Raw genomic sequence first — 25,432 nt, forward strand, 5'->3', positions numbered from 1 at the left:
AAACACTCTGCTACAGGAGCAGATTGGATGTGTAGCTCTAATCCCAAACAACATCTCCAGCTCATCCTTGGAAGACCAAGAGCAAGTAGGAAGAGCACAGGCCGTGTGTCTGTGTGTCCAAGTTACTTAATTCTAACCTCGGTTTTCCAGTCTGTAAAATGGGAACAGTAGGACTGGCTTTCTTAAGGATGAGGTCAGAGTTGACAGGAGGGGATAAGAAGTGTCTAGGTGTGCTTGAACAGCCAGCCCAGCCAGGGATCCTTGATGGTTGGTTCTCTTCAACAGCACTTTCCTTTTCCTTTAGTTGAGAGACTTGTGGGAGGCAGAAGGAAATAAAAATAGCAAAGAAGGATCTGTGTGAAGTCAAGAAGACTTGTAGAATAGTTGGGAATAGGAGGCGGTTAAGTATAGGTTTGTACCTTCTCCCCACAACCCTGCAAATTCAGTGACATGAGTTAATGTGTTACCAGTTATTATACACTTTTCGAATTTGACTTTGTTCTTGGACATCTGCAATCTGTAAGGCAGTTATTTATCCATTGTGGGAGATAGCTTTGAACTGTAGACAGACTGGTGCTGATTGCTGATTCCAGGTGGCCCACCCACCTTCCACCCCCAAATTACCCTGCCAGAGAGCAAACTCCACAAATTTGCTGCTGCTTGGTAACACTACCCCCTATCCTGTCCTCACTTTGGCAAAAGGTTTAGCACCCCATTGAGCTTAGCAGAAAACACAGAATCATGGGAGGTGGGAAAGCACTCCAGGCTCCTGCACTCCAGAAGAGACTAACTACCACATGGTTCTAGGCACTGTACAGACCTTGTGCACTCAGGAAGCTGGAGAGCAAATGCTCAGCTTGCATTTTGCTCAACAAGTCAGTTTTAGCTCCACTCAATCTGGATTTGTTTAGACAAGGGCTGACAAACTAACAAACAAACTGGGTACTAAAGCTGGTTTTCAAACATCTGCAGACATTGCTGAAGTAGTGTGGGAATCTTCCTCTACATGGGCCTCTAAGAGCAGTTTGACCCATCAGGCCAAATTATACCTAAGACAGTACTGTGTTATGAGTAGTTTTTCCTGCCACCGGTCCCACTGCGGCGCCAGCCCCAAATAATGCACAGAGAGACGCTGTATTTAATATAATTCTGTTGGCCAGTTACTTGTTTCTTACCGGCTAGCTCTGTCTTAATAATTAAACCATTTCTATTAATCTAAGTACTTCCACTTGGTCTCATCTTACCGGAGAGAGGGGCCCAGACCTCTGTTCTCCAGTCTCTCCATGTTGACTCCTTACTACTTCCTCGAATCCTCCTTGTCTCCTAGTCCCGCCTATCTTGCTTTCCTATTGGCCAACAGTTCATTAACCAGTATGAGAAACATAGTTACAGAATGACATCTCCCATCAGTACTGTTTCAGTTTTTTGTTTCAGGGCCCTAAAGAGGACAGAGAACATGATAGAAGCTTCTCTTTCAAAATATGTCATTCCCTTCTCCATGTTTTAGTACATCACCAGCTGTTCACAGAAGACTGAGTATATCTAAATGTGTTGGTTTTTCTTCCTTCATTACTAATTATATTTCTTCTGGAGCATTCTGTTGCTTCCATTTCCTGACCTTTATCACAGTATCTTTTTCCAAACCATCTATGCCTAGCTTATTTTGTTAAGGAGAAATCTTCGCATTGTTTTATATTTTGGTCTGAAACATGAGTAAGTATTCATCCTTGAACTCCTTACATTCCCAGAGAAGTCTGGTTGCACTGAGTACAAAATCTTGTTGCCATACATGAGTTCTAACATATTTTCCTTGTTTAACTCCAGATTCTTCCACTCTCTTCCACTGACTTAGGCAAGCTTTCCTGTTTTAGGGGTTTGATCATGGTGAAGATGACCACAGATGCATAATGGCATATAAACATCTTAGACTAGCTACACCAGAATCAGAAAAGTCTTGAATTATGTGCTTTTAATTCTGTCTATTATAATTTTTTAAAAGGCTGAATTTTCTACCTTTTAAATTCTCCTTGACTGTGTTAGTCCCCCCTCTGTGGAGTCTGGAATCTGGACTCTTTTTAGTAGCTAATGAATATGATCGGAGCACAATGAACTCCAAAGAAGCAATCAATTTATAAGATAACTTCTAGAGGGATGCATCATTTGCTAACAGGTCTGGCAACTGCCCCTGCACTCAGAGGAGGTAGGTTTAAGTCTCCCCCAAGGAGTCATTTCTACCGGAGCATGCAGTATGGACTGACACACGATATATGAACTGGGTTCTCTAGAGAAACAGAAGTGATAGAATGGATGTATATTACAAAGGGCAACTTGTTATATTAGCTTACATTATGGGGAGCGGGTAGTCCAGCAAAAGCCCTTTACATGCTGGAGAGGGCGAAAACTCATCGGTCCCAGTCTGGCACTAAAGGCCTACAGGTTTCCTGGAGAGTCACTGGTCTGTCATAGGCCAAAGAAGCTGGGTTTCAATGTCAGTGAGCAATGGCAGAACAGCTAGGTAGATACACTCACCATCAAGGAGCAAGGGCAGCTAAGCAAGAAAAAGCACCACCATTCTTCCCTAAGTCTTCTTAACATCTCAGCTGTCCGCTCCAGGAAGAGCATCCCCACCCCAGTTAAGCCTGCCTAGAGATTCCCTCCCAGCTCCACTCAGAGGCAATGCTTCATTGTTGATTTCAGATATGATCTGGATGACAACAGTAACCATCACAGATGGGATTTAGAAAATACTCATCGATTGAATGGGTAGGTGGATAGTCCCACCATGAGGAATTGTGTAGAACTTGGAATCTAACCGTAAAGCCATGAACTTACATTGTGTTTTGTTTTAAAAAGAAAAAGATTTATGATTTCCAGTTCTGTGGCTCTTTTCTAATTTGTGCCATCCATGTTTCCTTCTCCACTGATGGCAATGGGGCATTTCTTATGCCTTTACAGGCTCCAGGTTCTTTCATCAAAGCTTACCCATGTGTCTTCTTCCTTGAGAAGTCCTTTCAGGGCTTTTCTCCCATAATCCTGCACACTACAGTAAGAAACTTTTTTTCTCTTCTGAGGGCTCAGGTTTTCTGTTTACAATCCTAAACACCAAAGCTTCAAGCATCTTGAATATCATCATTGTCATCATCACCGTCGTCTTCATCATTATTATTTAGTTTTTCCAGGCACAATTTCTCTTTGTAGCCTTGGTTGTCCTGAAACTTGCTTTGTCCTCAAACTCACAGAGATCTACCTGCCTCTGCTTCTTGAGTACTGGAATTAAAGGCATGCGCCATCACCCCCAGCGTCGGAATTTACTTTCTTAAAACACAACACTTAGTTTTATTCATTAAAAGTTTCTATAACATATGAAAAATGAAAGATCCAGATAATAGTGAAAAAATAAATATCCATTTGTCTTCTTGGGGCTATATGTTAGTGCCAGAAATCAGTAACATCAAATGTGATGGATGGGTTGTTTCTTGAGACAGGATTTTGCTATGTAGCCAAGTCTGACTTGGAGCTCTGTAGGCCACAATGGCCTTGTTATGAGCATTCTTTCCCGCCAACCTGGTTCCATAGCTACTTTGCCCCAAATGAACACACAGATGATATATTAATTATAATGCTGTTGGCCAATGACTAGGGCTTCTTACTGGCTAGTTCTGTCTTAATTATTAACCCATGACTACTAATCTATGTATTTCCATGTGGTCTTGGCTTACTGGACCAGACCTGCATGCAACTCCTTTGCCTGCTACATCTTGACTGTTCTGGCTGGCCTTCTTGCCTACCTTTCCCAGACTTCTCCTACCCCTCTCTTAGTCCTGCCTATCTTCTGACCTCATTGGCCATTGGCCCAACAGTGTTTTATTCATCAACCAATAATAGAAACAGAACACTTCCCCCATCATGACCTCAAATCCATAATCCTGCATTTGCTCACTGATTGCTAGGATTATAGACATGTGCCATCACAACCTGTGTAATTTTCCATTGCTTTAGTGAAAAAAAAAAAACCAAGTATAACTCAAAAATAGGGCCGTGTGTGTGTAGGCCTGAGCTACATGTCTCACTATGAACAACATAGACAGAAGGCAAGATGCACTGATCTCACTTGCTCTGTATATTTAAAGTTTCTTACCCTACTTGGATCCTACTCTTGTGTTTTCTAACATGGAGAACCAAAACAGACTTCCCAAGATCAACACCAAATAGTAGCATGTGTCACAGCTACATGTTATGTTTCCTGGCATTGTTTGCTGCGTTAGTCTCTATATCCTGTAAGCCAAGGGCAATAGTAACTAATCACTCATATTTGGGAGTCCATAGTGACAGCTATAAGTCACACTGGAACAGAATGAATAGCCTTAAGAATAAGCTGGTGACCCTCAGAGACAGAACACCTCCCTCTCCACACAGCCCCACTTTCTTCCCTGTCATCCCACTTCTTCCTGTCACCCTGTGACCTCTTCCCCAGATAACTGTGCTATGTCTTTACCAACTTCAGGTGTCACCTCAAGTCAACCCAGCCACATTATTGAAATCACAAGCACCCTAACTTCATACTCTTAAACTCCTTTATTTTAAAAATGTGTTTATCATCTTCTAAATACTATTACCCTGCTTATATTTTGTATTTATTAGCTCTTTATTTATTGTATTTATTATTTTGTTCATCTTCTTTCCCCAACTTTCAAAGGGGAGCTCATGGCAATGTCCCTGTTTTTGTTGTTCACTAGTATGCCTGGACTAGTGTCTGGTATTTACTGAATGCTCATTAAATGTCTATTAATGGTCAAGCCAACCATTTTGCTCCTTATGGATACCCAGCTAGTCACAAATGATAAATGCTTGGTATAAGCCAGGGAATTGAGGTATACACCTTTAATCCCAGCAGTTAGAAGGTAGAGGCAGCTGGATCTTCATGAGTTTGAGGCCACTGTAGTTCCAAATCAAGTTCAAGGACAGCCAAAACTGTTACACAAAGAAACCCTGTCTTGAAAAAAAAAAAAAAAAAAAAAGGAAAAGAAGAAAAAATAGTTAGTTTAGAGTATAATCCCATTAGTTAAAATAGAAGGATTCACAATGAGGACCCTAAGAGAGATGTGCATGGTCTCCTGAGAAGGAGAAAGGGACAAGATCTCCTTTGCAAATTGGAATCATGGGGGAGGGGAGAGGGAGTTAGGAGAAAGAGAAAGGGAGAAGAGGGGAGAGGAGGGCATGAAGGGGCAGGAAGATTGAGTCAGGGAAAGAATAGAGGAGAACAAGAAAAGTAATACCATAATAGAGGGACCCATTATAGGTTTTGAGAGAAATCTCACACTAGGGAAATGCCCAGAGATCTACAAGGATGACCCCAACTAACAATCTAAGCAATAGTAGAGAGGCTACCCTAAATGCCCTTCCCCTATAATGAGATTAATGACTACTTTATATGCTATCCTAGAGCCTTCATCCAGTAGCTGATGAAAGCAGAAGCAGACACCCACAGCTACACACTAGCTGAACTCTTGGGATCCAGTTGCAGAGAGGGAGGAGTGTTGAGCAAAGGGGTCAAGACCTGGCTGGAGAAACCTGTAGAAGCAGCTGACCTGAACAAGGGGGAGCTCATGGACTGCAGTCTGATTGCTGGGAGACCAGCAAAGTACTGACTCAGACCCCCTGAATATGGGTGTTAGTTAGGAGGACTGGGCAGTCTATGGGACCTCTGGCAGTGGATAGGTATTCATCCCTAGTATACGAATGAACTTTTGGAGCCCATTCCACATAAAGGGATACTCTCTCAGTCTAGACATATGGGGGAGGGCCTAGGCCCTGCTCCAAATGATATGACAGACTTTGAAGATCCCCTATGGAAGGCCTTACCCTCCCTGAGGAGCAGAAAGGGGATGGGATGGGGGTTTGTAGGGGGTGCAGGGGAGGAGGGAAGGGTGAGGGAACTGAGATTGACATGTAAAACAAGATTGTTTCAAATTTAAACAAAAAAAAATACTATCAAAAAATAGGAGGATTCATAATTTAGCTACCTTATTTTTAAGGTTAAGCCTTTGAAAAATCTTTTTTTTTTTAAACAGACTTAATTCACTTTATTTTTCTTGTATAAAACCCCTTATGTGGTGGCAACAGCTGGAGCCTGGGTCCTCTGAACAGAGACTCTGGTATGGGCTTTCACAAGATGGTCAGTGAATTCCTGATAAGGAGACATGGTGAACACAGTCTCTTTCCAGAGGTCAGGGGTCAGGTAGCTGTAGGTCTTAGAGATGGCATCAAAGGTGGCCTTGGCAAAGTTGCCTAGGGTGGCAGTGCAAAATCGTAAAAGGACTGTGAGTTAGACTTAACTTTGTAATGTTCTGTCCTGCTTGTGGTGTTTGATGTTCCTAATCCCCAGGGGGCAGCTCAGTTCCTTGTTAAGTGTCAAGAATGTACTCAGATCACAAAGCTTCCAATGAGGATCAGCAAAATTGAGTGTATTTCTGCATACAGCACTGTCATGCCCACCCCCAGCATTTTAAATAATGCTCATTCTAGCTCTTTGTGCATAAAATATCAAAATTGTAGGGTTAAATAAGACTGAATGAATAAATGAATGAATGTTTGCATTATTGACTTAATCTGGAATAGTAACAGCTATTCTGCCTCTGTGGAGGGTAGGGGTCTGGGTATTTCATGAATAGTCATTGATTTTAAGATTAAGCTGCCTGTTAGGCTTGCAAGTCAGGAGTCAGGTTTTCTTGGTCTATGGAACAAGAAAATTCCTGTTCCTGTGGACTTTCCCCAATCTAAAAATGTACTTACTCTACCTCTATTTCCATGTAAGCCTGTAAAACACATCTCTTCCTGTGAGACTGTGGCACACATCTCTTTCTGGATACTCTTATTTACTATTTTCTATAATGAAAACTCAACTCTTACTATCTTATTTTAAACCGAGAAGTATCTCAATTTCTTTTTATCATCCTGAACAGAATTGTCATGATTTATTTTGTTTTCTTTTTAACATACTTAAGAAACTCTTACATTAAGAGACCGTAAAAAGTGTTGATGGGTGCTAATATCACAAACCAATATATTGACTAAAGGGAATTTAATCCATCATATATCTTGAGATGGGGAGGCATAGGAAGGATATTTGTGTTTTCATGTTTTTTCTTCGCATTTAATTAAGCAAAATGCATTTGATTCTAGAAAAGGCTGATAAATATGCCTTATAATCAGAGTTTAATCCCCAACCAAAAAGTTATTAGCAGAAGTTCACACTGTGACATTTGTAGCCCTGCTAGGGGAGACAGTACAATTTACATACTTCCCTTTGACCATTTGACTCTGTTGTTCTCCATCTCAATGCTAATCCAGCCCTGAACAATGGACTTGGGTCCACCTTGGACCCAAGCCTCTGGTCCTTTGTAACCACAAGGCCTTAGAACTCCAACACACCTTTCTTTCACCTTCATAGCTAAACTAGAGTGATGACACCAATCCCATAAGGCACAGTTGTGGTAAGTGTGGGTTCTGTTGAATGGCAGCTGCAATGATCATGCTTGCCTTACAACAACCTTACAAGAAAACAATTACTGTGCCATGTTACAGGATTGAGGCCCAGGGTGACTTGCCAAACTTGCCAAAAGGCATCAAGCTAAGGAAAGATTGGGCTAATTTGAGTATATGGAAGGTGTATGCATCTTTTCACTGTGATGACAGCTTTACATCTATGCAGTTTAACCTGAAAGGTGTGTTTGTCTGTAGATTGAGACCCTACATTCATCATTTTCATCCCTGTACTTCTCACCACCTACCTCTATCTGAAAATTATACCACTGCCAGCCTCCCCCATGGCTATTAGGAAGCATCTGTGTTTGCTATAAGAGAAATCCCACCCAAGATATGTAGTCCTATACTTCTCTGTTAATGTGTATAAAGCCATGCCACCTCTTTGGAGTCTGGAGTCTATAACTAATGACAGAAATGAACTCTCGAGGAGGATCTAAGTGAAATACTGATAAAAGCTGGTAAAGGAACTGCTCCAAATAAGGCCATGTTGGCTATTCACAATTCTGCCTTTCTTAGAGGACAGTTCATATGTCCATATTTCAGACAACTCTGTGCCTCAAACATTTGCATAATGTTTAATAAACCCAAAAATGAAATTCAAAATCGTGAGGGCAAACTATTCACAGCAACGTGTTTGAGGCTAGAGGAGGGTCGGTTGTAGCCACTGCTGTGGAGTTTGTTGAGGAGAGATGATAGATAATACAGAACAAAACAGGGACTGCAAAGCTTGCTGTTGCAATCTTCCTTTGTTTACCTGAGGCTAATAAATTCCAAGCAAATAGAGAGGTTGTTGACAATTATTATTTAAAAAAAAATGTGCTGTGATCAAACAAGGAAGTGTGTGTGTGTGTGTGTGTGTGTGTGTGAGAGAGAGAGAGAGAGAGAGAGAGAGAGAGAGAGAGAGAGAGAGAGAGGAGAGAGAGACTGGGAAGCTTGGAAAGGAACTCATGAAAAAAAAATTGTTCTAGCCTTGAAGAATGCAGAAGGGTTTTAGGGTTTTTTGACTGGCTGAGGGGGGAGAAGCCCTTGAGGCTGATGACAGTAGAGAGAAGGCAGAAAAGCCTTGAGGCATGCCACTAAGTTCAGAACTCACAGAAAAACAACAGAGAAGGTGTGGGTGCCTGAATGCATCTGCAGTCCTCCATCAGGGAGGCACTATGCCAACCAGCCAGGGAGGTTGAAGGCCTTTTTTCTCCTAAGGTGATTCTGGGGATGGTGAAGGAGAGCTGAAGACACAGCTGGAAACACAACCACAAGCTAGAAGAACACGTGGAAGGCTCAGGGAGGCCTACTGTCCCTGACAGACGATGGGTCCTTGCTAAGATGTTGCTGTGGAGATGATGTCCACAGAGAGCAGAAGGAAATGAAAGACAGGATCAGAGACAAGCTGGCTGTAGCCAGGGTGAATTGAGAAGAGACACTGTCAGGTTCCATAGTGAGATTAGTTTCTGGATCATTTTCCGGTTGTCATGCAATGGCCATGCCTAGCTGTATTGGATTCATGTCATTTTTCAGTGACTTCCAACATTCTGTTCCAAGACATGAATCCGTTTGATCATTGTGAGCCATTGAAAAGAAAGTTTAAAATGTGCTTGCATAGAGCCTTGGAGCCATGCCTCTACCCTCAGAATCTTGAACAGAAGACAATAACCCAGGAGTGGCCGCGTCAGGCATGAACAGAAGCGTGTGCAGAAACATTGCCTTGGTGGACTGCTTTAAATGATGTCCCTCAGAGTCTCCAATGCCTCTTCTTGAAGATTTATGTCACCTCTCTCATTGTCTCTTTATTCTTCTTCCCCATGCCTTCGCTTTTAGAGGAAAAGTCCGGTAAGAGAAAAAGTATCTTTCCCATGCTCTGAACAGATTATTATATATTCTATTCATTCTCATCATCTGTATATCCAATGCCTGATTAACAGCAAAACGAAATTTCAGATATTAAAACCAAATGTTGTGAACCAGGACAAGGTCAAAGTATGCCACTGGGTACAAGGAAGTCGGTTGCTAAGAGATTTCATGCCCACTATCCTGGGCTACAAGGTAGTTTTGTAGAGGGTCACAGGCATACAGCCCAATACTTTCCATCCAAGGTTTCATTTCTTACATCTTCCACTTTAGCTGGTCAGACTACCTCCGCATACCATGAACATTTAATTTTTGTAATGAACAACCTTCTAGAATCCTGACTGTTTGTGGAACTGGCCTGAGAATGGAGGAGTGGGGTAGCAGAGGATTTCCAATTAGTCTGTTTTTATTCATTTTTCTTTTAGTGAATCAAAATACCCCATCCTGGTATTGCTGGGGACTGGAAAGAGGAGCCTTTTATATAAAGTAGAAATCTCAGGTAGCAGAATAGCTCTGTGGGTTACAAGTGCTTGCTGCCAAACCCAATGACATGAGTTTGAATCCTGGGAACCACACGGTAGAAGGAGAAAAAATGACTCCCACACATTGTCCTCTGACTTCCATACACATCATGGCATCTGTATACATGCAGACACATAAAATGAGTACAATAAAATACTAGCTACTTCCTAGTGCTTGGTGGATGAATTTTAGTGACAGCACAAATCTGATACAATGTAATTACACCTTTATCTTAGAGCAGCATAGATGTTAAAATAAAACAAATTTAAAAAGAAAAGGAAAAGGAGAAAGAAAAGTCTGTTTTCCTGTTTCCATAGTTGCCTGAAATATTGGGAACATATTCTTAGCACTCAGGTCCAAGGCTGATGTGGGTAATGGTAGTGTAAAATACAAACAGGAATTTTTGTTATTTTTTTTGTTTTGTTTTGTTTTTGTTTTTTGTTTTGTTTTGTTTTGTTTTGTTTTATATCAGACCACACTAAGAAGTTTGGTTTATTCCACTGAGCTCAGCTAGGGGGATGCTGGGAGCTTACCTTGTGCACTAACTCCATCTATATCTCATGAAGAAACTGCACTCAAAATTCAGGTGTCAGGAAGGAGGAATGTGAGACACAAAACAAAAATGAGTCCAAATAATAATAATAATAAAATTTTTCCAAAATTATATGCAACCAGTGTAATTAATCTAAGTATCCGTTCTGTCGTTGCTAAGCTGAGCCTCTGTGGATGTGCATGAGGGGGGGATCACGTGGTGTGCTCACATCATGTCCCTGGTGCTCTCAGTAGCCTTTCCTTATGTGGCCAATTTCATGTATTATCCTTGACCCTAGATTGTCCTCTGAGTTAAGCAGAGTTGTCCGATTCTCATTAAAATTTGCCAGTGGCACTTTTAAAACTCTCCATTCCTCACCCATTTTCCTCCTAGGAGGAAATGTTGCTGTGCTTATAGCAAGGATAACCTTGTTCTCACTTTCATTGTGTTTTCAAGACGTTGTGTAACTCAGTTATTTTTTCCAAATGCCCATCGTGACAATTCCTTAGCCAGCTCCCCTGTGAGGGAAACATTATTAGCAGGCTCTTTGTTTCATCTCCCAAGTGGGGTTGCAGAAGATGGTCTAAGTCTAAATGAATACTGTAGATGACCTTGTGTATCTGACCTTATGGTTCACAAGAACAAGACTGATATTGATACATACAATGGTGAGGAAAATAGAGGCCTGCAACATGCTTTATCCTGACCCCAAGGCATTTAAAAGCAAGTCAGTCTGTTGGATATGGTCATAGTAACAACTTAATGTTGATGCATCCTAATTCTTTCCTAGAAAAATCTGTAACACATGAGTACTAGTAAGATGGCTGGGTTGGTCATGAGGACCTGAGTTAGATCACCATAACTCACATAAAAAAAAAAAAAATTAAATCCAGGAGTAGTTGAATTCCCATAAAGTCACATGCTGATGAGGTAGAGACAGGAGAGTCACAAATCAGTGCTTCCCTCAAATTGTCCTCAAAATACAAAATGAGGATTATCTCAAAGAGAAAACAAAACTGATCTTCAGAGTCTTCTCCAGGGTGCATAGATGGTCAAGGGATTTAAATAACTAATGATTAATTACTAAGGTTGGAAATTTGTCCAGAACACAAGCAGATGGATCGTAAGACCTCTGTCTGAATAATCAGGTGTGACAAATATTGCAAGAACTGGCTCTGTGTGATGCAAATGCCCGCAATCAGGGACACTTGAGCCACCTGCAGGCTCTGCACCACTGAATACATGTTATACGTGTTTTGTTTCTTTTTTTTTTTTTTTTTTTTTTTTTTTTTTTTTTTTTTTTTATTTTTATTTTTTTTTTTTTTTTTTTTTTTGTTATACAGTTATAACTTTGGCCCACATAACTAGACCAGTTCACTTTTTTTTTCCTTTTTTAAATAGTACTCTCTAAAAGAGGGAGCAGCCATGATCCCATCTCCTCCCACTGTGGGCCCAGTGGTCAAGGAAGCTACCCTGAGAGCATCTAGACAGGAGTCTCCACTTCTAAAAACGACCAGCTCCAGATCCTAAATTCATTTTCATCTACCTTTGATGAAAATTCTATAATTCATAGGATAAAAAAATTTTTTTGGAAACTTGAGGGAAATGACAGAGAAGGGGATACAATAACTTTCATTTTACAATACAAGGATTGACCCGAGGACCTCACACATAAAATTAACAGCCGAAGACCCCACCCCCACCTCAGCTAATAGACTTTGCTGACCTTCCTGTCCCATGGGGATCTCTAATGGTGGTGATTCTAGAACCTCTTGCTTCTAAGGGCTTCAGGAGCTCTTACAGACCTTGCAACCCTCGACATCTGTACTTGGCACAGCTTTATGTCTTTTGGGTTCTTGTTAATCAGCCTGCAACTGTGTGAATTTGAATGGCTAGTCCTTGATGAAAAAAAAAATTGCAAATGAAGTTTCTAAAATGTTATCACTGGTGATTGCCCTTTACTAGGAGGGCATGAACTATATAAGCATGAACTAGTCACTAAAATAGAGATCTTTTTAACTCATAGAAAATTAAGATATGGCTTATTTGAGTGGTTTAATACATTTGGTAATATTTTAAAAGTGTTTTAATTTTAAATGGAGAAAGTCTTAAGTCTAAGGGTCTTCCTCTGCTTGGCTGCAATCTGCATTTTATTTTGCATATTGGGCAAGTATGTCACATAGTACCTCATTTACAGTATTTCTAATTTTTGTCATGTAACCTCCACATTCCCTTATTTAAAGAACTTTCATCTGGTCACTAAACAATAATGTCCTTCCACAATGCCATTCTTGAAATCACAGAATTAGAGAGCTAAAGCCCATTCCCGGGTCTGCTGACTCTAACTGGGTCTCAGACCTCACTTTGAACTAGATGTCCATGGCGGCCTCTCAAGCATTAAGTCTATAAGCTTTTGTTCCCAAGATCAGTTTATCTTGTCTGAGCTCCTGCCTGCCCCTGTGTTTGAGCTCCTGGCCTCTACTGAGGAAGCTCCTCCCCTCTTACTGAGTTTTTAAAGCAAACTTTACATAGCTCCTTCACCTCCCACATCCATGTCCTTCCTGGTGCAGCCGAAAGATGCCAAAGGAGACTATTGGGACACACTGATGGCAGCTGTCATCAGGGTTGGGGGAGTAAAGAAAGAAGTCCTCACTGTGTGCTGTGTTCCCAGATTATCATCTGGCCCACAAGTTTTATTGTTGCCAGGTGGTTTTCAAGGTTTCCATGTGTGTTTATCAGGGGTTATCCTCAGGAAGAAAATTGCCCAAATCATCAAGCCAAAGTCAGATTTAAAAAACAATAGTCACTACCTGCTGAAATGTATCTGTTTTTTGTTTGGTTTTGTGTTTGTTTGTTTGTTTGTTTGTTTGTTTCAAGATAGGGTTTCTCTGTATTGCTTGGAGCCTGCCTGTCCTGGAACTACCTCTGTAGACCAGGCAGGACTCTACCTACAGAGATACAACTGCCTCTGCCTCCCAAATGCTGGGATTAAAGGCGTGTGCCACCAATGCCCGACTAAGAACAATGAAGAGAAATCTCCCAAAAGTGGGTTTTCCTTGTGGTAATACAGAACATCAATGGTGCTGGTGTATGCTATTGCATGTGGAAACAGACTTGTCCAAACGCTCTAAATAGCCTGTAATATTCTGGAGAAAAACTGTTTTTGACGAGATGTTATAATAAATCACCTATAAGGATTCTGTACATTCCTGTCTTTCCTTGAAGGCAGATACATAAAACACCACCACATTAGCAAAGCTGTATATAGAAGTTTCTCTTTGGGGTTCTCCCAAGCCTCCTGGGGCTTGATGAGCCCTAATCAACATGCCTGCTTGTCTTGCTCTGACCTTGTGATTTGGTGTGTATGGCTGGTAACTGTTTCGAAGCCCCCTGTTACCCATGCCTCTTGACTGATCCGTCATTCTCTGACTAGGTGTCTGTTCTCTCTTCCTTTTTGCTGACCACAGAGGCGCAGCCCGGTAAGAGCTCTCAACATTTTAAACCTTAAACATGTGTAGAGAAAGTTGCTGCCAAAGGGAGGTGGTAAGGTCGCTTTCCCAGTACCATTATGTTCACCTAGTGACCAAGATGCAGATGAACTGGGTTCACTGGTTGGAAGCTTCTGGCTGTCTAAACGTGAGAGCATTTAAAATTATCAGAACATTTGTCTATAATTGAATTAATGCTGCCTGATGTATAATATAGGGGTGTGTGTGTGTGTGTGTGTGTGTGTGTGTGTGTGTGTGTGTGTGTCCAAGGACCAAAGTACAGTTAACACAAAAGTTAATGCAAAGTGATGATGATGACAGCAGAGAAGAAATTTCTTCAGAAATAATACCTAACAGTAATAATAATGTGGAGCTAGAGATATGGCTCAGTGGTTAAGAGCATATCAAGAACTTGAATTAGGTACCAAAACACACATTGGCCAGCTCGTAGCTGCCTGTAATTCTAGCCCCAGGGAATCTGCTCTTTTCTTGACTCTGCAGGTGCCTGCACGCACGTACACATAGCCACTCAGACACACACATACATAATTTTAAAATAATAAAAATATCAATGAAACTGAAGAAAGGAATTTTCAAACATCACTTTTGAGCCCATATTCAAAATATGCCCTTGTACCGTAACTTACATTGGTCCGTATGCACTAATACATACTCAGAATGAGAAAGGGAGGCATACTCCCAGGCTATCGCATCACCCTAGACAACTTTGACAAGATATTCATCCTGGTAGTTCACATTTTTCAGAGGGAAATCAGTTTTCCTCAGGTCAAAGAATCTGAAGGACTCAAAGCAATGCAGAAGCTGTTGGAATAACCGTATCTACCTGTTCAGTCCCTTAGAGAAGGTGTGACTGCTGTGGTGACACACACCTATAATCCCAGTGCTCCGGAGGGGCTAAGATGGGAAAATCATTGCAAGTTCAGAGCCATCCTGAGCTACATAGTGAGTGCAAGTCCATTTGGGAATACTTAGCAAGCTCCTACAGAGAGAGGAGAGAGAGAGAGAGAGAGAGAGAGAGAGAGAGAGAGAGAGAGAGAGAAAGGAGAGAGCAAGAGAGAGAGAGGGGGGAGAGAGCGAGAGCGAGAGAGAGAGAGAGAGAGCAAAGCTCTCTGAAATGTTCCTAAACTTATGCCAATAACAGTCATTACTATTTGAGGCAAATACCACCCTACCTAGTGACAAGCCACTGCTTTTCTATTTAAACTATGAGATGATATCTCCAGAGACAGCTAGCCAGAATATGACAACTCCAACCCAGGCCTTAGATGATCTCAGATTGTGACAACTCATAAGGAATGAATTCATTGATTCAAAATGACAAGTAATTCACTATTTTACATATGTGTATATCTGTGTGTGTGTGTGTGTGTGTGTGTGTGTGTGTGTGTGTGTGTGCGCGTGTGTGTGTACACATATATTCAGCAATAGTCAATGGAATAAAAACATGGTCGCTTGAGGCTTCAGTCAATGTGCTTCCTTCCTGGGTGTGGCCTCTATGGTGACAGCACCTGGACCTCACTTGTGTACTACAGCCTCAGGTCCTCAAGGGCTATGCTACACACTCAGCTGACAATGAGGCCCTCTTTTCCTATTGGGCCGGCTTGTTGCTGTTGGCCGTTTGAATCTATTCCTTTGTACCTGCTTTATTCTTTCTCATTTCAAAACAAACCGAGCTTGTCTGTATATTTCTTCCGTGTCTGGCTTGCACTTAGCTCACTCCTTCCTGGGGTGCATGCCATACTGTTGCAGGAGCTCCCTTGCTGCCTGCCTTCCAGTGATAAATGCATGTGGGAGGAAGGGGCACACATGGCACCTGGCGAATAAGAAGAAGTGCTCTTCTCGCTTCCTTGGGTATTGCGATTCTAATAAAGTGAGCAGTGTAGATAGATCAAAAGGGCTTCAGTTCAGCCTCTGGTATCTTCTATCTGCTAGATCGCAGTTCTCACAGTACAAAGTAGGACCCTCTGCCCTCAACCAGCTCATTAATCTTGGAGTTCAGTACTTGAACCCCTGTGTCTCTTCCTTCAGACCTTAAAATAGTTCTCATATCTGGGGGGTTGATAGTGCAGAAAAACATTTCAACTCTGCTTTAACAATTCATTCTTCAGTCATCTGTCTGTATATCTCCTCTATCCAAACTTCCATAACGAGTGAGGTAGGTTGGAATCAGTATATTTATTTCATTACTAGCAATGTGATTGTTTTCTATCTGGCACACAGAGTAAGACCAGATAATTTGCCTTTTTCAGGCAAAGCAAGCTAGAAGATGTAATCTGCACAATTAAGCCACCCATCAAGAAATATCTAATGGGTTTGTTCTGAATCAGACTGTTCCTCCATCATAAATGGACTCAAACTGGAGCAGAAAAATTCTAACTTGCCAGTTTAAGGAAAGATCAAATGCAGCCCGTTGGTCTGCTGTAAAGTGTTAAACCATGCCCTGCACTGTTAAGGTTATTATCTAAAAGAATATAACACAGCAGCTACTCTTCCCCACAGCGAGAAGGGGCGGGAATTAGTGCCTCTTAGACCACTTCTCTGTACTACCACCTTCCACCCTTTCCTAAGGCAAGCCATGCCCTGCCTCATGATGTCACCCTCCTGGTGTCTTACTTTTCTAGAAGAGTCCATGCTAAAAACCTGTCACAGCCTCTGACTTCAGTCAAAACGTTTCATTGAGTTGCTTTTCCTATTATCTGAGTAAGTTTGTGCCGAGACTCCATCCCTGTAGGTGACCTGCATGGATGATTCTTGCCAGAACTATTTGCATTCTACCAGAGGTCTCGCACTGAAAAGATGGCTCCTGGCTGGCAGACTGATGTTAGGAAGTGGGGAGGAGGCAAAGGAGAAGATGGGTAGGGAGGATGGAGCTTCCAGGGTGCCTGTATAAAACACTCTTGTCAGTGGGACATGAGTAGACTTCAGTCAACATTCACCACTTTCACCCTTCAAGTCCTGGCCATTCTGATAACTATTTCTGCTAACCACTTTGGGATCCCATCTGACCAAGAGCAGACAGTACTCACACATTCTAGAATTTTCAAACACTGAACATTTAATAACTCTGGATGCTTATGTGCTAGAGTTTGAGGGACCTAGTTGTAAGAGACCAGTTTGTGTCCTTGCTAAATCCTCCCAGGTAAAGGGCTTGCTCATTCTGGTGAGTTACAGATGACTCTCCTTCTCTGTCACTTTAGAGTAAAAAAGCTGGTGTGTGTGTGTGTGTGTGTGTGTGTGTGTGTGTGTGTGTGTGTGGTGTCTACCCACAGGTTCCAACTTCAGTGTGGTTCTGAGTCAAATTTTCTTTTTCCAATCTGGAATATCTCTGAGTTCAGTTTAATTCAAATGACAGAAATAATACATATTGTACATAACATATATGTGGTCTTAAGCCTTATAGTGTTTATTTCTAATTCTAGGGTGCAATTAAAAGGAACTTATCCAGTAAGTATATCTTAGCTCCCAGAAATAGAGTATGGTTTGACAGAGGAATAGTTCCTTGGATCTTGGAGCATATTTGCATTCGAATTGCAAGTTTGGGGATTTATTTTTAAGGCTTTCAAAACAAAACATTTATAGCAAAGATTTCTTGTTATGATGGAGGATATTTGGGTTCTGAATGATTAATGCTTAAATTCTCCAAACAAATATATTTTTGGAAAAACACCAGTGCTTTCTTCCTATATTTGTCAGCTCTTGCTGTATCTTTAAGCCTAGAAGTTAATTTAATCAGTGGTTGATTAGACGCACTGTAGCTAGAGGTGGGGAGAGAGAAGGAATGCCTAAAGACAAATCAATTTATCTATTCTTACATTATTGGATATGAAATTTCAGTTCACCAAAGTGATATGACATAGGTTATCACATATAGAGTCTGATACACCTCCTGCCACATACAATGTATCTTAGAAAAATCTAATTTCATTCATTCTTTAAGTTGCAACATTTCCTTGCCATTTAAAAAAAAAAAAAAGAGCAGACTGACAACTGGATCTGTGTGGCCTGGATTATTTTTCCCCAGGGTAACAGAGCCAGAACCATTTCAGGCAACAGGCATTCATTTGAAGAATGGTAGTAGGCTGTTCCTCTGAGCTCTACAATATACAGATCTTCAAATGTTGGCTTGTTTATGGTTTTTCTTTGGTTAATGAGGTTTTACAAATGCCAGAGAAATCCTACCACATATGGCAGATATATGGCTGTTGCATCACCAGGAGAGAGGGTTTGTTTTGCAGTTTCATGTTAAGTTGCTTATTGAGAGGCTTAACTCTCTAAGTGTTTCCAAACATAGCTCATATAACACACCAGAAGGAACTGCTAAAGATATGCCTTAAAAGGTCTTTGTCCTGTGTGTCAGGTGAAGAAGTTGCAAGGCCCAGGCGTTCCACCCCAACTCCAGAACTTACAAGGTGAGCATGGAAGATCCTTGTTTTACTCATCATGGACTTGTAACTGTTAAGCAAATATCCTTCAGGGCATGTGAATAAAGGGCCATGTGAATGAAGGGCCACGTGAATGTGTGTGAGTTCATATATCTACATCATTGACCAAATTTGTTGTCATTGCTTACACATGCAGCCCAAAGAGGAACTTTTGGGTAAATGCCTGCATTTGTCTATGGCAGAATATATGGTTTACTCACTGATAAGAAGACTAGAGTTCTGTATAAAGTGGTTTTGGCTTCCAGAATGTTCATCTGAGATACATTGTATTGCCTTAAAAAAGAGAATTTGGATAGTTGCATATACTTTTTTGATACATTCCAACTTCCCAACCAAAAGAACCTTCTATTTTGTTCTCCTGGCCCCTACTACCCTGCCCCCATCACCACACAGACACACAAATTATTGTAATTCACAGTGTATTCTTTGAGTGAAGTATTATACAAATAGTTAATGTTTCCCATAATGATAGTTCTAATCCATTTCTTTAAAACTTGGATTCTTTGCCTTCTCATCCTCCACCTGCTTCTTCCCTGCATGACATGCTCACTCTCTCCAACCTTCCCCTGCATGACAAGCTCACAGAGATCATTAGGATCCCTGATGGGAACCAGGCCCAGAGAAAGAATGAAGACCATAAAATTGCAATGATCTGTCTAGATAGGTAGTCAGGCGGAAAATGAGATATCTCAATACTCTTGAGATGTGCTGATTGGGACATCACTAGTTTATTAACTAGGAGGGGCAAGATGAAATTAGAAACTGAGTGTCCCAGTTTATTTATTCCAACACAAACTTTCTGGGCACCACATATATAGCTCTGTTGATGGGAGATGTCATTCTGTATATGTTTCTCATACTGGTTAATAATAAAGCACTGTTGGCCAATAGGAAAGGAAGATAGGAGAGACTAGGAGACAAGGAGGAAATAGGAAGTAGTAAGGAGGAGCCAAGATGGAGAGTCTGGAGAGAGCAGTATGCGGCAGTCGGCTCCGGGTAAGAAGACCACGTGGAAATACATAGATTAACACAAATGGGTTAATACTTAAGACAGAGCTAGCCGATAAGAAAGTAGTAACTGGCCAACAGTATAATATCAAATACAGAGTCTCTGTGTGTTAATTGGGGCTGGCATGGCGGCAGGACAAGACCAGCGGCGGCAGGCGGAAAAACCTGTACTCCTTACACTCTGTGCTTGACTTTCTCGTTAAACTGCATTAATTACAAGAAATAAGCTAGTGCCTTGGTTAGGGTTTCTATTTCAGTGGTAAAATACCGTGACCACACACAGCTCAAGGAGGAAAAGGTTTGTAAGTCTCAGGTCACGGTCCATCTTCAAAGGAAGTCAAAGCAGGAATCTGGAGGCAGAAGCTGTTATGGAAGCCATGAAGAGTGCTGTTTATTGGCTTGTTCCCCGTGGCTTGCTCAGTCTGATTCTTACAGGATCCAAGATCACCACCAGCCTAGGGGTGGAACCACCCACCATGGGCTGGGCCCTCCCCCATCAACCATCAATCAAGAAAATGCTCCCATAAACTTGCCTGCAGACCAATCTTATAAGGACGCTTTCTCAGTTAAGATCTTTCTTAACCAGATGATCCAAGATTACATCAAGTTGACCTAAAAACTAATCAGCACAAGCAACTGCAGGTGCAGATTTTTAGGCAGATCATGTTGGCACACATCTGTAGCTCGGCACATGGGGCATGTCAAAGGCATAAGGATCATGAATTTTAAGACAGCCCAGGCTTTATATGAAGCTGTCTTAAAACCATTTAAAGCAAATATATGTAGTTTTTTAGTTTGTGTGACAGAAAGGTGCTTTGTAATAAACTGGCATCTCTAATACATCACTTCTATGTATAGAGACTTACCATGTGTTTCTGTTGTGACTATGGCCGAGGCCTCTATTCGACCTCAGGGTCTTATCTCCCACCATGACCCTTTCCCATGTGACACCTTCATGAGATGCTTTCTAAGTCCAACAGAAGCTTTGTACACACTTGTGCACACCTAGTGCATGAGTGCTTGTTTAAGCAAGGAGAGTATATGAGAGTTTGTGTATAGTTTTGAGCATTGATTTTTGGTTTTTCTCTCTGTATATTCTGTCTAAAATGCATGCTTTAGCAAGAAGCCTCCAGATGATACGCTGGCCCTTGCTCCTCTCTTTGGTCCACCGTTAGAATCAGCTTTTGATGAACAGAAGACAGAAGGTAAGGAACTGTGTGTCTTCTACAGCACTGCTGTGGAGTTACTTCTCTTGAGTAAATGTATGTGAGCGTGTATTGTGAACATTCCATCAGATCCTCATGGTGGGAAAACGCTCCAAGTGAAGTGTGCTGCGAGTTTAGTTGAAAAACATCTATTATTTTATGGTTTAAAATTTTATTCCCACAATGGCTAACAAGTTCACTCCTGAAAATAGGCCAGGAAAAGCACATGCTGATCTCCACCAAGCCTGATGAGGGTAAATGAACTCTGAGCCCAAGAGCTGCTGTGAGAAGTGTGGGCAGGAGTATAAATTCAGAGTGGTCTTCTCATGCTCAATAGTGAGGCCGCTCTGTGGCCATTGGCTCTTTTCCAGCTCATGGGGGCAGTATCAGTGGGATGGTGTACAGGTCTGCTAAGACCCAGAAGCATCGACAAACGTTTAGCAATGCTATAAGAGAAATACCTTCATTTCTGCCAATAGCCTACTAAATATTTATTCTACAATTCAATATTTAAGTGTTTAAAACTCACCATGTTTTTGAAGGGCTTAAATTGTGTATGTCTTGTTGATATAAAGCACCCCTTTAAAACGGGGATCTATTCTATATTTGAATTGTATTTATACCCAACTCATATATTTCCAATAAGTGTGTCTGATATTATTGAATTTCATTATAAAAAATTGTTTAACTAAGCTGGGTGGTGGCGGCACACACCTTTAATCCCAGCTCTTGGGAGGCAGAGGCAGATAGATCTCTGTGAGTTCAAGACCAGCCTGGTCTACAAAGCTACACAGAGAAACCCTGGCTCAACACCCCCCCTCAAAAAAATCGTTTGACTTAAAAACTCTACATTGGGGCTGAACATTATGGAAATATGGTTAAGAGCATGCACTGCTCTTGCAGAGGTCCCAAGTTTAGTTCCCAGTACCCACATTGAAAAGCCCACCACTGCCTGTAACTCTAGCTCCAGGGGATCCAACCAACTCCAGTGGCACCTGCACTCACATGCATGTGCCCATAGACAGACACATATATACACATATTTAAAAATACTGTCTTTAAAAAAATGAACTCTAAACTATATTTTTAATAAGATGGTAACTTTCTAGGCCCCAATGGAGAATGTCCTTAGCACTTACATAATAAGCTGGGCATAGTGGTGTGTGTACACCTTTTAGCACTTGGGAGGCAGAGACAAGCAGATCTCTGTGAGCTCAAGGCTAGCCTGATCTACAGAGTGAGTTCCAGGACAAGTGGGGCTACATAGTGAGAATCTGTCTTAAAAACAAAGACGTACATAACAACTAGACAAGAAGACTGAACTAAAATAAAAGAGGGCTTTCAAAGTACAGTAATGGAGACAGGATTTTATTTCTTGGTAGCATTATAGATAGAGCTAAACCTGGGAGGGTGGTGGGGCCACCCTTTAGTCCTCACTGGTCACTGGTTACCTCCATCTCAGAGTGCAAGGACTTGCTCCAGGTCTTATCCCTTCCAGAAGAAAAGCAGTGGATGAAGCCACAGAACTCACTGATACCTGTTACAAGTGCAAACTCGAGAAAACACTCACATCTCTTTTAACCAAAGTGCACTGCAGAGAATTCAGTGTGATGTGACCAGATAAAATTTCTTTTCTATGAAGAATGGCTCAGGAGCAACCAGCTGCACAGGGATGCTTTCAATGAGAATAGAGGGGATTTTTGTTTTGTTTGTCTTGTTTTTAAAATCCAGGTGGTCCCCATGGAAGTAACGCTGTTCCCAGCACAGGGCTTAGACTTGCATGGAGAACTGTAACATAGGAAACCATCCATCTGGACTCACTGATGAGTGTTGTTTGACTGTCCTCCTAGCTTTAGCCACTGAAGTTTGGCAAAGTTCTGACATTTGCACCAACCACACCAGCCCTTCCCCTGGCCACGCCTCTCTTTCCAATCTGCTCGTTCTTATTTCTATAGGTTGATTGTTCTATGATTGTTTGCGTAGAAGACCTAGGAGGGGAAAGTGTGTGGCTTGGAAAGATCTGTGCTTGCATCTGGTCTCAGCTCTCTACTTTTTCCACAGACAAGTATTTGAGAACACTAGCCATTGTTTTTCTCTCCTCAAAATGGCATTGACTTTTAGCACATGGTGATGCTGTGAGAATGAAATACAAAATAACAGCTATTGGCCTTAGATGAGTGTTTTATGTTCATAATTTGTATATGCATGTATTTGTACCCCCACTAATAACTTTATTCCTCTCGGTTACTTCTGGAGTTATTATTTCCCCCTTTCTGCTTCAGGGGGAAAGCTCAGAGAGGTTAAATGGCTTGCCCAGAATTCTACAGTAAGCTAGAAGCTACATTGAAATCCACATCCAACCTACTTTCCCGACTGCACACTGAATAGCAATGCACTTACTTAAAAGGACTGGTTATTTACACATGAACAGTAACAACCAAAACATCATAACAAAAAGAAAAACAATGTTAAATTCAGTGCTCTTAGACCAATACTCCCTTGCCTTGATTTGCTTCATATATCTAAAGAACTATTTGATTTCTGGTTCCTGGGCTGGAGAGATGGCTCAGTAGCTAAGAGCACTGGCTGCTTTTCCATGGGACCTGGGTTCAATTCCAAGCACTGACAAGGCAGCTCGCAATCATCTATAACTTCAGTTCCAGAGTATCTAACTCCTTCTGGCCTCATCAGACACCAGCCATGCACATGGTACACAGACATACATGAAGGCAAAACACCCATATACATAAAATAAAATAATTTAATTTTCTGGTTCTCTTTAAAATGTTCAAGCATCTTTAGAATAACCATCCCCCCTTAGGATGCTGTAAAGGGTTAAGAGACTGAACAATCTTTAAAAGCAGGAACCGCTGCACAGAATCCAGACATTTTCAACACTGGAGCATATTCATAGAAGTCTTTAAATATACCGACTAACAACAAAATAAATGTTCTCAAATTAGTTCCTGAAATGTCTGAATAGTACAGAAATGGGGACATTATGTGTAGTGGCATCCAAATGTCCTTAGGTGACCAGACAGGAAGAAAGTGTGGGTTAGAGTTGGATTCTCCTTTGCTTGGCTCTGTGTCCATACACAGGCGCCCCCTCGCTCCCAACCCACCATATTTCTGGTTCTGTCCTCTGCCTGAAGAGTGCGTGGCTCAGCACACTCCTAAATTAAACTTCTAGGACGATGCAGGGTGTGGGATCGTGTTGCAAAGCTCGACTTCAATCAGTGTTCTAAATTCTTATTTGAATTTACTTGAGGAATTGTTTTTATGTTTCCAGTTCTTTTAGATCAGCCTGAGATATGGGGTTCGGGCCAACCAATTAACCCAAGCATGGAGTCACCGAAGCTAGCAAGACCTTTCCCCACTGGAAGTAAGTTCATGTGTCTGACTCATTTCACTACCTGTCTGCATAGTACAATTTTCGGCAACTGTTAGAAGACCTGGGTAGATAATATTTGAATTTAAAGAAACGAGATTATACTCTAACAGTCTAGGTCAGGTTTCCTAAGCTGGAGTGAAATAAAAATTAAGCAGTATTGTTAGCATTGAGGCTGATATCTTACATGATCTTTTGTCCATCCATTCCTCTCATATGACTATGTACAAGTCAGAAGTTGAGCTGAAGGCACTGGACAACCACACAACACAAGCACTGAGCAAGTCCAGCTGCGTCTCTGCTGGTCCCAGTCAACAACTGGGACTACACAGGACAGAAAGGACCCATAGACAGGAAAGATGACCTGGAAAGCAAGACAAGCAAGTTCTCTAGCAGAGACACTACAATGAAAGCAAGACAAATGTATGGCAATGCTCCTGGTTTCAACCAAGGTGATGGGACAGGGTCCTGAAAGACCTTGTCAATTCCTCACCTCTGGTGAGTTGGACTAGCTTGGCTGATTGGGTTAGTCACTAGGTCAAGTCAGTCATCCCTGGGCTCTCTAACTTCACGCCTACCTGGCTCATCTGATCTTAGGATAGGAATTATGGGCCCACACTCAGATTCCCAGGGAGCAAGGGCTCATGACAATCGTGTAAACTCTTGAATCTATCAGACATGACAGGTGAAAAAAAAATTTAAAGAAAAAAATTTATCTGTTGAAAGAATAATTTCTAATTTAATCTACAAAATGAGAAACCCTACCCATTAGGGCAAATTTTTTGGTAGGGGCGAAAATGTTGCACTTTTTTATCTTAGAATCTTATTTCCTGTAGTTTGGAAAGAACGACGCCCAAATTCCCAAATATTGTGTATAAATGTTTGTTTTCATTTAATTGGACTTTGTTATATAAAATTAAATAAAAAAAAAGAATCTTATTTCCTAAAAGGTTTATTGGGAATGTCTGTTCTTTGGCCCATGACTTCACTCCTGATTTCCTAAGGCATGCTCTCTTAGCGTTCCTATTGCTGTGAAGCGCCACCTTGACCACAGCAATTCTTATAAAGGAAAACCTTTGGTTGGGTTAGCAGTTTCGGAGGTTTAGTCCAGTGTCATTACAACAGGAAGCATCACCTAGGAGTATGGCGGCATGCAGGCAAATATGGGCTGAGAAACACTACTACGTCTTGATCCAAAGGCAAAAGGAAGTCGACCCAGACACTGGGCCACTGGTCATGTCTTGAGCACAGGAGACCACAAAGCCCACCCCCCACAGTGACACACTTCCTCAAGGAAGGCCACACCTACTCCAACGAAGCCACACCTTCCAATAATGCTATTCCCTGTGAGATTATGGGAACCTGTTATACTCAAACTACCACACACGCTAAGAGTTTAAAAGCACAGTATTGCAAAATCTGCCCAGATACAATTT

General features: G+C 41.5%; 1 protein-coding gene across 10 annotated transcripts in view; it reads left to right on the forward strand.

Moving 5' to 3' along the window:
* Nucleotides 1–25,432, forward strand: part of Sgip1 (SH3GL interacting endocytic adaptor 1) — a 191,803-nt gene that overhangs the window by 119,276 nt on the left and 47,095 nt on the right. For all 10 annotated transcript variants that reach the window (XM_051188253.1, XM_051188254.1, XM_051188251.1 and 7 more), the window contains 4 exons: nt 17,373–17,397; nt 18,311–18,362; nt 20,523–20,608; nt 23,898–23,990. In XM_051188253.1, coding sequence (XP_051044210.1) covers nt 17,373–17,397; nt 18,311–18,362; nt 20,523–20,608; nt 23,898–23,990 — 256 coding nt within the window. The remainder of the gene's footprint in view (nt 1–17,372; nt 17,398–18,310; nt 18,363–20,522; nt 20,609–23,897; nt 23,991–25,432) is intronic.

This window comes from Phodopus roborovskii, unplaced genomic scaffold (assembly GCF_943737965.1).
Source record: "Phodopus roborovskii unplaced genomic scaffold, PHOROB, whole genome shotgun sequence".
In the NCBI taxonomy this organism is placed as follows: Eukaryota; Metazoa; Chordata; class Mammalia; order Rodentia; family Cricetidae; genus Phodopus; species Phodopus roborovskii.